Source organism: Papio anubis, chromosome 18 (genome assembly GCF_008728515.1).
Source record: "Papio anubis isolate 15944 chromosome 18, Panubis1.0, whole genome shotgun sequence".
NCBI lineage: Eukaryota > Metazoa > Chordata > Mammalia > Primates > Cercopithecidae > Papio > Papio anubis.
Window position 1 is genome coordinate 54,035,992 of NC_044993.1, and position 14,584 is coordinate 54,050,575.

The 14,584-nt window shown below is 44.6% G+C and overlaps 1 protein-coding gene across 3 annotated transcripts in view; it reads left to right on the plus strand.

The window, feature by feature from the left end:
* The first annotated feature begins 2,981 nt into the window (after nucleotides 1–2,981).
* Nucleotides 2,982–14,584, plus strand: part of DNAH3 (dynein axonemal heavy chain 3) — a 208,189-nt gene continuing 196,586 nt past the window's right edge. The window contains exons 1-4 of one of the 3 annotated variants that reach the window (XM_021931814.2): nucleotides 2,982–3,145; nucleotides 5,787–6,031; nucleotides 10,221–10,325; nucleotides 10,903–11,128. In XM_021931814.2, coding sequence (XP_021787506.2) covers nucleotides 6,002–6,031; nucleotides 10,221–10,325; nucleotides 10,903–11,128 — 361 coding nt within the window. In that variant the 5' untranslated portion in view covers nucleotides 2,982–3,145; nucleotides 5,787–6,001. Of the gene's footprint in view, nucleotides 3,146–4,539; nucleotides 6,032–10,220; nucleotides 10,326–10,902; nucleotides 11,129–14,584 lie in introns of those variants that run through there. The other 2 variants (XM_021931813.2, XM_021931815.2) reach the window with 2 other exon arrangements.

Sequence of the window (14,584 nt, forward strand, 5' to 3'; positions counted from 1 at the left end):
ATGTTTAGCAACATCCTGGCCTCTACCCATTAGATGCCAGTTACAAGGTCCCCGCGCCCCCTCAACCTCCAGTTGTGTCTCAAAATATTGCCAAATGTCCCCTGGGGCATTACAAGACCCCTGCCCCCCCAACCTCCAGTTGTATCTCAAAATATTGCCAAATGTCCCCTGGGAGGTCCCATCATCCCAAGTTGAGAACCACTGCCGTAGAGCATGATGGCAACTTACTGTGTCATGGCTTCAACCATAATTTAGGGAGAGGGATAAGCCCAACCCTTGGTCTGCTGTTGCACAGTTCTCAGCCACTTTCTAGACGGGGACCTGTGTTATCCGAACTGTGGCCATAGCAACCTGGAGAATATGTCTTTAGATAACAAAAAGCTGCAGGGCACGATAGCTTACGCCTGTAATCCCAGCACTTTGGGAGGCTGAGGTGGGTGGATCACTTGAGGCCAGGAGTTCCAGACCAGCCTGGCCAACATGGTGAAACCCCATCTCTACTAAAAATACAAAAACTACCCGGGCATGGTGGTGCGCACCTGTAATCCCACCTACTTGGGAGGCTGAGGCAGAAGAATCACTTGAACCCAGGAAGTAGAACTTGCAGTGACACTGCACTGCAGCCTGGGCAACAGAGTGAGACCCTGTCTCAAAAAAAAAAAAAAAAAAAAAAAAAAGAAGCAGTCACAGGGTTGTAGTGAGGACTGGTGCAATAGTGGCTGTCGAGGACTTAGCACCTAGTGAGGCACAGAGTAGGGGCTCAAAAATATTTGCTGGTATTATTACATCTACCACCTAATGTTTCTGGAAATAATCAGGCTAATGGATAGAGAAATAGCTTGGGGTGATGATTGATGATGATGATGATGATGATGATGATGATAAACCACAGAATCCTGCTGTAATTCTTCCACAATAGCAGAAAAGAAGAGCTAATAGTGGGGATAGGACAGACAAGAGTCCCTAAATTCTTAAGTTTTGGCCAATCTTGTCTGGCGTCATGCACTTTGTTCAGCTGCAAAATGCTGGGTTCCCCACCGAGGAAAATATAGTTTTTTGTGGGGTGTGTGTGTGTTTCCTTAGATTAAAAAGCCCTGCAATCATCATTCCCTGAATGGACGTTGCTTTGGAAAGCTGAGTTGGGGTTTCCATTGGGATTTTTGTTTAAGGGTGCCATCTAGGGGCGTCTCTGTGAATCTTCGAATTCCTCCCACCTCTGGCAGTTTTGGCTGGGCCAGCAGTTTTGCTTGTCTTTGTGTGATAGCAGCTTCCTCCACCACATCATACGTTCCTCCAGGGCTGGGATCCCAGCATCTCTCCATAGCATCAGGACTTAGCGCTCAAGGAACACACAGTGGTTGGGGAAAAAAAATCCATGTGCAGCCTCTCCTATGCTGTCCCGATTACTTGCTGCAATGGACTGAATGTTTGTTCCTTTAAAATCCAGATGTTGAAATCCTAACCCATAGTGTGATGGGATTAGGCATGGGGCCTTTGGGAGGTGATTAGGTCATGAAGGTGAAGCCCTCCTAAATGGGATTAGTGCCCTTATAAAAGAGATCCCAGTGGCTCACACTTATAATCCCAACACTTTGGGAGGCCTAGGTGGATGGATTGCTTGAGTCCAGGAGTTCGAGACCAGCCTGGGCAACATGGCAAAACCCCTTCTGTGCTAAAAATACAAAAGTTAGCCAGGCATGGTGGCACACGCCTGTAGTCCCAGCTACGTGGGAGGCTGAGGCAGGAGGATTTCCTGAGCCCAGGCAGTGGAGGCTGCAGTGAGCTGAGATTGCACCACTGCACTCCAGCCTGGGCAACAAAGTGAGACCCTGGCTCATTAAAATAAAATAAAATAAATAACATAACATAAAATATAAAATAAATCCCAGAGAGCTCTCTTCCCCTCTTTCCACTATGTGAGGATACAATGAGAAGTTGGCAGCTGCAACATGGAAGGGGGCCTTCATTGGAACCAGACCACCCTGGCACCCTGGTCGTGAACTTCCAGCCATCAGAGCAGTGAGAAATAAATGTCTATTGTTTATAAGCCACCCAGACTTTGGTATTTTGCTATAGTAGCCTCCAAGGATTGAAACTGTTGCTCTGCTTAAACAACTATTTTAGGTGTCAGGAATGAGCTGCCAGGAACCAGCCTCTGAATAAGAAATGTGTGAAAATTTTCTAGAGACAGATTAAGACCCTAAACTGTTGATACCAAGAGACGGGGACAACTTGGAACCTCACTGACCTCTCCTCCCCATGTTGGCAGATTTGGCAAATAAAAGCACAGGACACTCAATTAAACCTGAATTTCAGGTAAATACGGGTAACTTTTTAGTACAACAAGTACAGCCCATGTATTGAATGGGACATGCTTATACTAAAACATTCTTTTTTTTTTTTTTCTTTTTTTTGAGACGAAGTCTTGCTCTGTCTCCTAGGCTGGAGTGCAGTGTGGTACTATCTCAGCTCACTGCAACCAGCATAGGCGTGTGCTGCCACGCCCGGCTAATTTTTGTATTTCTAGTAGAGAAAGGGTTTCATTATGTTGGTCAGGCTGGTCTCGAACTCCTGACCTTGCGATCTGCCTGCCTCAGCCTTCCAAAGCGTTGGGATTACAGGCGTGAACCACTGCTCCTGGCCCTAAAACATTCTTTTACCTAAAAAATTGTTTGTTTGAAATTCTAATTTAACTGGATACCTTGTGTTTTGTCTGACAGCCCTGTGCATTTGGAGTTGAGAAGATTGAGAAACAAGGCCGGGCATGGTGGCTCATACCTGAAATCCCAGCACTTTAGGAGGCTAAGGCGGGCAGATCACTTGAGGTCAGGGGTTCGAGACCAGGCTGACCAACATGGCAAAACCCCATCTCTACTAAAAATACAAAAATAAGCCGGGTGTGTTGGCACACACCTGGGGAGGCTGAGGCAAGAGAATCACTTGAACCCGGGAGATTGGAGGTTACAGTGAGCCGAGATCGTACCACTGCACTCCAGTCTGGGCGACAGAGCGAGACTCCATCTCAAAAAAGAAAACGAAAGAAAGAAAGACAAAGAAGATTGAGGATTGAGAAACTGGAAGCCTATATCCCTTCTTAAAAGTTATCCAACACGAAGTTGTCAAACAACAAACTATTCTGGTACAGGTGAGGCGGCCTGGGGGAAGTCGCTTTCATTCTCTTCGGCAGATACTTTATTTATTTTTCATCTTTCCTCAGATTACATGTAGGTTTTTGTTTGAAGCCATGGAACAAATTTCATAACCAGGTTCAAACTTTCCTGCTGACCTAGCTGTGTGACTGTGGTCAGGTTAGTTTCATGTATCAGTTTCCTCAATCATAAAACTTGTGATAATACTGATATTTATATTCTAGGTTGTTGAGAAGATTCAAAGACATGATGTCTACTAAGTGCTTAGCAGAGGTCCCGGGGGATAGTATATGCTCAGTAAGTGGACGCCATTATTATTGTTTTGATAGTTTTAAACACTAGTAGACTTAAAGCACACTAAATTTCAGATGGTGGCATGTCTCCTACTCACACATGAGCTATAGGGTCCATTGGCTCCACATCAGGTCCATTCTAATTTTTTTTTTTTTGACAGAGTCTCACTGTGTCGTCCAGGCTGGAGTGCAATGGTGTGATCTCTGCTCACTGCAACATCCGCCTCCTGTGTTCATGCAATTCTCCTGCCTCAGCATCCCAAGAAGCTGGGATTACAGGTGCCCGCCACCACGCCCGGCTGATTTTTTGTATTTTTAGTAGAGACGGGGTTTTGCCATGTTGGCCAGGTTAGTCTCAAACTCCTGACCTCAGGCGATCCACCCGCCTTGGCATCCCAAAGTGCTGGGATTAAAGGCATGAGCCCCTGCGCCTGGCCCCATTCTAATTTTTCACTTCATTGGATTACAGTTGCTGTTTTTGGTGGGACATGAGGTTTCACACCCTGTATAGGAGACCTGGTCATCTCCCCATTTCTGTCTAAACCAGAATCTCCAGCCCTCCCACTGTCTCATTGATTCCAAATGCTATTTGAAACCGTACGTATACTTTATGATAAAGAGCACAAATCTAAGAGATGGAGAAGCTCAGGGTTAGTTTGAAAAGCTGGAAAGCCCAGCTTTGAGGAAGGAGTGGGAAAGGGGGGAAAATTGAAGTACTTTGTGCTATGCAATGCTCTTCCTAAGAATTCGGGAGTGTTTGTGTTCTGGACAGGTAGTTTATGGAAAGAGCAGTGGACTCAGAGTCATCAGGACAGGTTTCAATTGTGTCAGTGCTACTTGTGAGTCAAGTTGACTTAGGAAAGTTATGTATCTCTCAGTTTTTTTGTTTGTTTTTCTTTTCTTTCTTTTCTTTTCTTTTTTTTTTTTTTTGAGATGGAGTTTTGCTCTCGTTGCCCAGGCTGGGGTGCAGTGGCATGATCTGTGCTCACTGCAACCTCCCTCCCAGGTTCAAGTGATTCTCCTGCCTCAGCCTCCCAAGTAGCTGGGATTACAGGTGCCTACCACCATGCCTGGCTAATTTTGTATTTTTAGTAGAGATGGGGTTTCACCATGTTGGTCAGGCTGGTCTCGAAGTCCTGACCTTCAGTGATCCACCTGCCTCAGCCTCCCACAGTGCTGGGACTACAGGCATGAGCCGCGACACCCGGCCCATATCTCTCAGTTTTATTCCTTATCCTTAAAATAGGAATATCGTGGTGTTTGGGGGGAAATTGAATGAAAAAAAAAAACAAGATATGCAAGCATGGCACCCAAAAAAACTCATTAAGTCTAACTTGGTTTTGAGAGAACTTCACAGTGACCATGGAACATGTGCTTTTACTATTTGGATGGCAGCTAGTATTGTTACTTTTGAGTATGTGCACATGTATTTCTGTGTTTATCATAATATTGGTGTTAGCCACAACATTTATAGAGCATCCACTGTGTCGGGTGATCGAACTATCCCAGTTTGCCCAGGACTGAGATGGCTTGCAGGATGCAGGACTTAGTGTTAAAACGGGGCAAAACTGGGAAAATATCAGTTATCCTTCTACTATATGCAAATCGCTCTGTACACATTATCCCGTTAACCCTTCAAAGCAACCCTATGAAGTAGGGACTCACATAATTGCCATTTTACAGACAGAAAGGACACTTGGAGAGATTAAGCAACTTGCCAAACCACACAGCTAATTAATGAGAAGAGTAGGATCTGAAGTCTGACCTGTCCAACTGTAGATCCCAAGAAATTAACCACCGTACTCTGTGCTTTTTGATGTCTCCAAAGGTCTTTTATTGCTGCTGCCTCTGTTATTCCTGGAACATTGCTAAACACCCTCCCATGTTCCCTTCTGTCACCAACACTTCCTGCTGCCCAGCTGGGCCTCCAGCAAAGGGAGACACCGGCTCATAGAGCTAGATCATGCCCAGTCTTGTATGTGGGCACTGTGGAGGCCCCTCCTTCCCTTAGCAACAGACGCCGAGACTTGGTTACTGTGTCCAGTGCCTGCATACAAGCACTGCCAGCGTTAGAGTCCAGGCAGGAGGAGGGAGAACAGTTTGGGCTGCCAGGATGTTGTTTGGAGGGGTGAGTCTCCCTCTTCTCTGTATTAATATGTAACTCTGCTTCAGTCTTTCCTCTGCAGTGAACTCAATGTGTTTCTGGAAAATTTCCAAGAGAGAAGCACTTGAGGGAAAGGAAGCGTGGCCACCGCTGGGGAAGTAGGAACCAGAGCTAAAAGCGCAGCAGAAACACAGTGCTGTCCCCTTATCTCTAGCTTCCCTTTCTCTCCTCTTCTACCAGGGAACTCCTCAGGGGGCCAAAGTCTATGACCTCAGAGAGGGAGCCTCATGAACAGAGCTTTCAGAACATCTGGAAAGTTCCATTGTTGGTGTCATCCCCATTATGCTATAAGGAAGTGTGAATTTCAGAGCAACTGGATAGGAGAGGCACATCCCTGGAGAAGCTGAGAGCTCTTCGTTCATTTTAAAAAAATAGCTACAATTAGAGTGGACACCATGGGTGACATGGATTGCTCATGTCAGAAGGTAGGTGTGAATTTTAAGACTTTTCTTGTTTTACCCAATTTTTTTTTTTTTTTTTTTTTGAGACAGAGTTTCGCTCTTTGTTGCCCAGGCTGGAGTGCAATGGCGCGATCTCAGCTCACTGCAACCTCCGCCTCCCAGGTTCAAGTGATTCTCCTGCCTCAGCCTCCCGAGTAGCTGGGATTACAGGCATGTGCCACCACACCCGGCTAATTTTGTATTTTTAGTGGAGATGGGGTTTCTCCATGTTGGTCAGGCTGGTCTTAAACTCCCGACCTCAGGTGATCTGCCCGCCTCAGCCTCCCAAAGTGCTGGGATTACAGGCATGAGCCACCGCACCTGGCCGATCTACCTGTGTTTTTAATGTGTTGGGAATATGTGGGAAGGGGGATATTTTGATCATAGGCCAATTGGCATGTTAGATGCCCTTGACTGAACAAGTGTATTCATCACATTTTTTGTTGTCTGCTTTGAAATATCATTTTTACTGAATTAGACTTTTGGAAATCTTCAAGTTTTGCTGTGAAAAATTCAGGAATAGACACCCGTTCTTCCTTTTCCTTCCCTTCCAAGCCCATTAGACCATATATTCCACCCATCAGTTTTGGACTGTGGCTGAACATCCAAATATTCCGGGGAGCGTCTTAAAAACATAGAGTCTTTTTCCCCCACTCTTAGATTCTGATCCAGAAGATTTGGAGTGGGGCCCTGGAATCTATATTTTTATCTAAGACTGGAGTGACTCTGGTGTAGCAGGTCCTCGACAAGCATTTGGAAACTGCCTTCATGAAGAACATGCATACAACATGTGTAATCAGCAATAAGCTGCCCAAAGTGACAGTTCTACCCAATCTAGGTTCCTGAGTCTCTGTTGTATCTCTGTGGAATCACCACGTTGCCATACAGTGAAGTGCCCAGAGGAGCATTTTAAATTGAAACTTAATAAAACTAAAGTGGATTTGTAGATAATAACTAAGCCAATATGCTCTGAAGTAAAAGCTCCTTGAAATTTACCAAAGAGAAGATTTAAGCATTAATTTCTTTTCTCTCTCTCTCTTTTTTTTTTTTGAGATAGTCTCTCTCTGTCACCCAGGCTAGAGTGCAGTGGCACAATCTTCACTCACTGAAGCCTCTGTTTCCTGGGTTCAAGTGCTTCTCCTGCCTCAGTCTCCTGAGTAGCTGGAACTACAGGTGTGCGCCACCGCCTGGCTAATTTTTGTATTTTTGGTAGAGATGGGGTTTCTCCATGTTGGCCAGGCTGATCTCCAACTCCTGGCCTCAAGTGATCCACCCGCCTCGGCCTCCCAAAGTGCTGGGATTATAGACATGAGCTACCACACCTAGCCAAGCATTCATATTTTTAACAAACAATTTTGCCTCGACCAGCTAGTTCTTATGAGAATCTCCATCTCCTCTTGAAGGTGCCACAGAGGATTGTTAGCCAGGTATAGCCAAGAAAACTCTTTGCTCTGTTCCGCAATTGATGCCTAGATCTGCTGATGCTGTGTGTGCCCCATGTGCTCCTTATCCATGGATTGGGATGCTTTCTGCTACCAGCATACTTATGACTGTTTGTGTATTTGTTTTAGTCCGAGCCTATGACATAGCTCTCTTTAATTTGTTTCTACAGAGGTTCTCCTTCTTTCCATTGTGTTCTGCAAAATGCTCACGGTTTGCTTTCTTCATTATCCCAAGAACAGCGTATCTGTCAATTTGCATAATGCAGTAAGGAAGCTGAGGCAGGAGAATCGCTCAAACTTAGGGGGTGGAGGTTGCAGTTGCAGTGCTGAGATCGTGTCACTGCACTCCAAACTGAGCGACAGAGCGAAAACTTGGTCTCAAAAAAAAATAAAAAATAAAAAAATAAAAAAGTCACTGACTTAGAAGGCAAGCCAGCCAATTACATGGCTGGGATGTGTTACCGATCTTCTCTGCCTCATTTTCTTCAGCTAGAATGTGGGTATAAAAAAAATCTCGTAAGGTTGTACAGTACCTGGGACATAATAGTTTGGAATAATGGTAGATATTATTGCTGCAGTTCTTGTTTTTCTGTTGTTATTTAATGAGGTAGGTGCTCGAGGAGAGATAATGATGGTTAATTTGAGTCATCTGTAAGGGGTTGGGGGCAGAGGGGCAGCTAATAGCTGAGTCATATGCCCCTGCCTCATCCCCCCCCATCAGTGATCTTGCATGTCATAATTTGCACAACCAAATAAATCACATTGATACAATGTTGGCTCATCTTACCTAGGAGTTAAGTCTAAAGTCATTGCCTAAGGTAAAAATCACAGAGAGCCAAAATTGCCCTTGAAAATCCTTCAAACCACCTTTAAAGTGCTGAACAGCAGCACCTGTCAATAAGTACAGGCCAATAGTTTTTCTTCCAGTGTTGGAACAAATTGCAGTTTCTCCATCACTAGCCCCAGGTGAAGTGGTTGTTTTGCATATAGGGGCTGAGTCTTCAGACAAAACCACATGTCATCTCATTCAATAATGCAGTCACTTTCATCTCCGCTCAGGAGAGGTGGAGGGGCACTTGGGATCTGAGAGTGACCATGGGAGCCACAAGTTTACCCTTACCTGAGGTTTGCTCCACAGTATGCACTCACTGGTTGGAATGGAGGACTCAACACCCACACTGTTGAAATAACACTTTTCCTTTTTGCAGGAAGCGTAAAGAGTTGCTTATGTGTGTGTTAAATACACAGAAAATTCAGTGCCACTGCCTGCGTGAATTTCTCTTTGGAGTTTTGCACATGTGAAAATGCAAGAGTCCACCTGGTGGGGTGGCTCACGCCTGTAATCCCAGCACTTTGGGAGGTCGAAGCGGGTGGATCACCTGAGGTCAGGAGTTCGAGACCAGCCTGACCAATATGGTGAAACCCCATCTCTACTAAAAATATAAAAATTAGCCAGGCATGGTAGTGGGCACCCATCCAGCTTCTTGGGAGGCTGAGGCGGGAGGATTGCTTGAATCCGGGAAGCAGAGGTTGCAGTGAGCCAAGATTGTACCATTGCACTCTAGCCTGGGTGACAGAGTGAGTCTCAAAAAAAAAGAAAAAAGAAAAAAATGCAAGAGTCCATTTTTTTTAAAGTCACTGCCTTTAATCATACCCAAGGGTAGGGTACTGGGGATGTCCTCAGAATTTGGACTCTTCCACGGGGGAAAAATATCCACATTTGCTTATAGAAGGGAATCCGAGGAGGAGACACTGAATGATTAAAAAATGAAGTAGGGGCCAGGCATGGTGGCTCATGCCTGTAATCCCAGCACTTTGGGAGGCCGAGGCGGGCAGATCACTTGAGGCTAGGAGTTCAAGACCCGCCTGGCCAACATGGTGAAACCCCATCTCTACTAAAAATACAAAATTAGCTGGGTGTGGTGGCAGGCACCTGTAATCCCAGCTACTTGGGGGGCTGAGGGAGGAGAATCACTTGACCCCGGGAGGCGGAGGTTGCATTGAGCCGAGATAGTGCCACTGCTCTCCAGCCTGGGTGACAGAGCAAGACTCCATCTCAAAAAAAAAAAAAAAAAAAGAGAAACAGGAGTGGAAGGGTTGGGGAGATGGTCACAGGATATAAAATTTCAGTTAGATGGAAGGAATAACTTCAAGAGATCTATTGTACAGCATGGTGACTAATTACCAATATATTTTATTCTTGAACAATGCTGTGAGAGTGGATGTATTCTTACTGCAAAGATAATAACCATACAAGGTAATGCATATGCTAATTAGATTTAGTCACTCTTTAATGTATATACACTTTAATACATCTCAGAGTGCAATCTCAGCTCACTGCAACCTCCGCCTCGCAAGTTCAAGCAATTCTCCTGTCTCAGCCTCCCAAGTAGCTGAGACTACAGGCACACGCCACCATGCCTGGCAAATTTTTGTTTTTTAGTAGAGATAGGATTTCACCATATTGGTCAGGCTGGTCTTGAACTCCTGATCTCAGGTCATCCACCCTCCCTGGCCTCCCAAACTGGTGGGATTACCGGTGTGAGCCACCGCACCTGGCCCTTATCTGTCAATTTTTAAATAAATGAAACATACATAATGGATGGGAGTGATAGGGGTGTTTTGCTCTGGACCTAAAACCTTTCCTGGGGACCTCTTTAGTCCTAACCAACTCAGAGGCTTGCAAATCTTCCCTAATTTCTGAAGGGTGGCTTTGTTCCCATGTCCCACAGATCGCCAGAAGTGACTCCATACATCACATGAGCCACTCCCAGGGGCAGCCAGAACTGCCCCCTCTGCCTGCTTCTGCTAATGAGGAACCGTCTGGGCTCTATCAGGTATGCACACCTGGCTGCCAGCTCTTCTGTTGAGGGTGAGAAGGTGAAGTGCTTTCCCCACTTCTCTCGGTATTTGGCAGGTACTCGTTGGGGGTGGGGAGTTAAACAGACCTGACAAGTGGGATTAGTAGCTTTGGTCGCGTTTGCCCCCAGAAGAGGCTGCAGAAGTGTGGGAGAGAGAGCTATGGCATTGTTCAAAGGTGAGTTAGAATCTGGCCATCCACTGATCTGCTGTGTTATTTAAACTCTCTGAACTTCTGCATGTTTCATTGTAAAATGAAGGTAATTGTTCCTACCTTGTAGTCATGTCCATAAGGAATAAAGGCCAGAGATGTCAATTACCTGCCTCAGAGTTACTGGTGAATGCAAACTATTATCCCTGACATCAGAATTCATGCTCAAAATGGTCAGAGAAGTACAGTTGGTGTCTGTTCAGAAAGTCTTTCCACTGAATGTGCAGAAGGCAGAAACATAGCATAAGGCACTTGGAACTCTCATGAGCCTCAATGTGAGCAGAGCCCAGGCTCATGGGGAGATGTTCCTCATTGCATCTCACTCTGCACTTCTTCCCTCGTAGACGATCATGTCACACAGCTTTTACCCGCCCTTGATGCAACGCACATCATGGACCTTGGCTGCACCCTTCAAAGAGCAGCATCACCACCGTGGACCCAGTGATTCCATCGCCAACAACTACTCCTTGATGGCCCAGGACCTGAAGCTGAAAGACCTGCTGAAGGTGTACCAACCGGCCACCATCAATGTCCCTAGGGACAGGACCGGTCAGGGGCTGCCACCCTCAGGTACTTGTGGCAGTGTCATACCCTTGGGGCTCTGGAGGGAATTATTTATTTATTTATTTATTTATTTTAGATGGAGTCTCACTCTGTTGCCCAGGCTGGAGTGCAGTGGCATGATCTCGGCTCACTGCAACCTCCGCCTCTTGGGCCCAAGTGATTCTCCTGCCTCAGACTCCTGAGTAGGTGGGACTACAGGCCACACCTGGCTAATTTTTTTTTTTTTTTTGTATTTTTAGTAGAGACGGGGTTTCACTATGTTGGCCAGGCTGGTCTCAAACTGCTGACCTAAGGTGATCCACCCGCTTCAGCCTCCCAAAGTGCTGGGATTACAGACATAAGCCACTGCACCTGGCCTGGAGTGAAATTTTTACTCCTGGGTTCTGATCCTGGCTCCCCTTTTGCTGAAGCTAACTTTGGAGAACTTTGTAAAGCCTCACTCTCCTCCTTATCTATAGAGGAAATGAATGCAAATGGCCAACATTTATAGACAGTTTACATATACCAGGCACTGTTCTATGTACTTGTGTTACTGTTTGCTGCATGATAAGTTATTCCAAAACTCTGTGGCTTAAAAGGACCAGTATTTATTATCTTACAATTTCAGTGGGGGCAAGAATGTGGGCATGACTGAATTTGTAGTGCTGACTCAGGGCCCCTCACTAGCAATCAAAGCATACACCAAGGCCACCATCATCTAAAGGCAACTAGGGCAGGATCCTCTTCCAAACTCACTCATGTCATCAGGTCCTTGCTGACTGTTAGCCATAGACACCAGTTTCTTGCCACATGGGTCTCTCCCTTAGAACAACTCACAACATGGCTTCTGGCTTCCCTTAGAGCAAGGGAGGGAGAGAGAAAGAGAGAGACAGCAAGAGAGAACCCATAGGCTTTTTTTGGAACTTAATCTTGGAAGTGACATCCTATCACTTTTGATACATTCTGTTTGTTAGGAGTCACTAGTTCTAGCCCATACTCAAGGAGAGAGGATTACACTACAAAGGGGTGTTACCAGGAGATGGGGATCGTTGGGGGCTATCTTGGAAGCTGCTTACCACAGCACCTTGTGCGTGTTAATTTAATTCCCACCAAGCATAGGTATATCGACATAAGGGTATCCTTTAGTAATTTTTGTTGGACGTATGTTGGCACTCTTGATCTGCTCTCGGTCTCAAACTCATTTTTATATTTTTCATTTTTCTGTCTGTGCTATGTCTGGGTAAGTTTCTCAATTACATCTTCCAATTTATTAATTTTCTCTTCAACTCTATTCAGTCTTGAGTTTTTCATGTCTAATGAGTGTTTTTTGTTTAAATGACTATCTTTCCATTTCAAATTTTCTAATTACTTATGGTTTTCTACCTCCCTTCTCCAAATTCTGATTCCATTCTTATTGTCATAGCCCTTTCAATATCACTTGGATGATTTTTTTTCCAAGTGGTTCTTACCAGTGTTATTTGTGTATTACATGTACACCCACAGTCTCTAGGATGCTGCTTTTGCATGTTCCTGCTTTAAGGACATGTAGCAAATAATTAATACCCAAATGTTCAAGATCATGATACACAGAACCTTAAGTTTGCTGCTCTAATTGCTAATTTCATGGTCATCGTCTTAGTTCGTTTTGGGCTGCTATAACAAAGTATTATAAACCTAGTGGCTTATAAACAACAGAAATAAATATGTTATGGTTCTGGAGATTGTAAAGTCCAAGATCAAGATACCGACAGATTCAGAGTATGGTAAGGGTCCTCTTCCTGATTCATAGACATCTGTCTTCTCTATCTTCTTGCTGTGTGCTCACATGGGAGAAGGGGTGAGGGATCTTTTTGGTGTTTCTTTTATAAAGGCACAATCTCATTCATAAGATGGAGCCCTCATGACCTAATCATCTCCCAAGGGTCCCACCTGCCGAGACCAGATCAGTCAGGGAGACCCTAACCCCGCGGCACTAGAGGAATTAAAGACACACACACAGAAATATAGAGGTGTGAAGTGGGAAATCAGGGGTCTCACAGCCTTCAGAGCTGACAGCCCCAGACAGAGATTTACCCACATATTTATTGAGAGCAAACTAGTCATTAGCATTGTTTCTATAGATATTAAATTAACTAAAAGTATCCCTTATGGGAAACGAAGGGATGGGCCGACTTAAAGGAATAGGTTGGGCTAGTTAACTGCAGCAGGAGCATGTCCTTAAGGCACAGATTGCTCATGCCATTGTTTGTCGCTTAAGAATGCCTTTAAACGGTTTTCCTCCCTGAGCGGGCCAGGTGTTCCTTGCCTTCATTCCCATAAACCCACAACCTTCCGGTGCTGGCCTTACAGCCATTATGAACATGTTACAGTGCTGCAGAGATTTTGTTTATGGCCAGTCTTGGGGCCAGTTTATGGCCGGATTTTGGGGGGCTTGCTCCCAACACCCACCTCCAAATACTATCATGCTGGGGATTAAGTTTCAATATACAAAATTTCACAAGACATTAGCATTCAGTCTGTAGCAGTCTTTAATGATTTTCTTAGTCCAAAATTATTAATATCTGTGAAGAACTAGTACTAATGCCTCCCAGGTTTCATTGTCCCAAAAATTCTCAGGCCAGCTAGAGTCTTTGAATATAAAGTACTAAGATGCTTTCTTCAGAGCAGCACTGGTGTCTGTTATTCATGTCCTTGCTTGAGTTGATTTCTGCTTATTATTCATTAAAATACATTCGTACTTGGAGGATCTTAAAAATTTACTTTGGCATAATATTGTTATTGCTGTATTATTTCCATTTTGTGAATCTATACCTCGATTGTTGAGTTTATTGAGAGGATCGCTTGTGCCCAGGAGTTGGAGACCAACCTGGGCAACACGACAAAACCCTGTCTCTACAAAAGATAGGAAAATTAGCCGGATGTGGTGGCATGCGCCATTACTCCCAGCTACTCAGGAGGCTGAGGTGGGAGGATCACCTGAGCCTGGGTGGTTGAGGTTGCAGTGAGCTGAAATCATGCCACTGCACTCCAGGACAAGCAACAGAGTGAGACCCTGTCTCAAAAGAAAAAAAAAAAAAAGGATTTTTTGTATTATCGTTACATTTAGACTATTTTGAGAAGTTCAAAGATAGACACTTTAGCAAGTAATATCTAGCTAAAGTTTAATAATATAGTTTTTATATCATTTATTGAATTAATTGTAGCTACCTTCTATTTATTGCAAATGATATTGCTTTTTCCACTTGCAATAAATATATACTTATTGTTTCTTATTTCTGATAATCGTAAAATTTCTTTCAAAAATAAATGTACTAAGTTTATTTTATTTATTTATTTATTTATTAAAATGTTTTGAGATGGAGTTTCATTGCCCAGGCTGGCATACAATGGTGCTGTCTCGGCTCACTGCAACCTCTGTCCCCTAGGTTCAAGCGATTCTCCTGCCTCAGCCTCCTGAGTAGCTGGGATTACAGGCACGCGCCA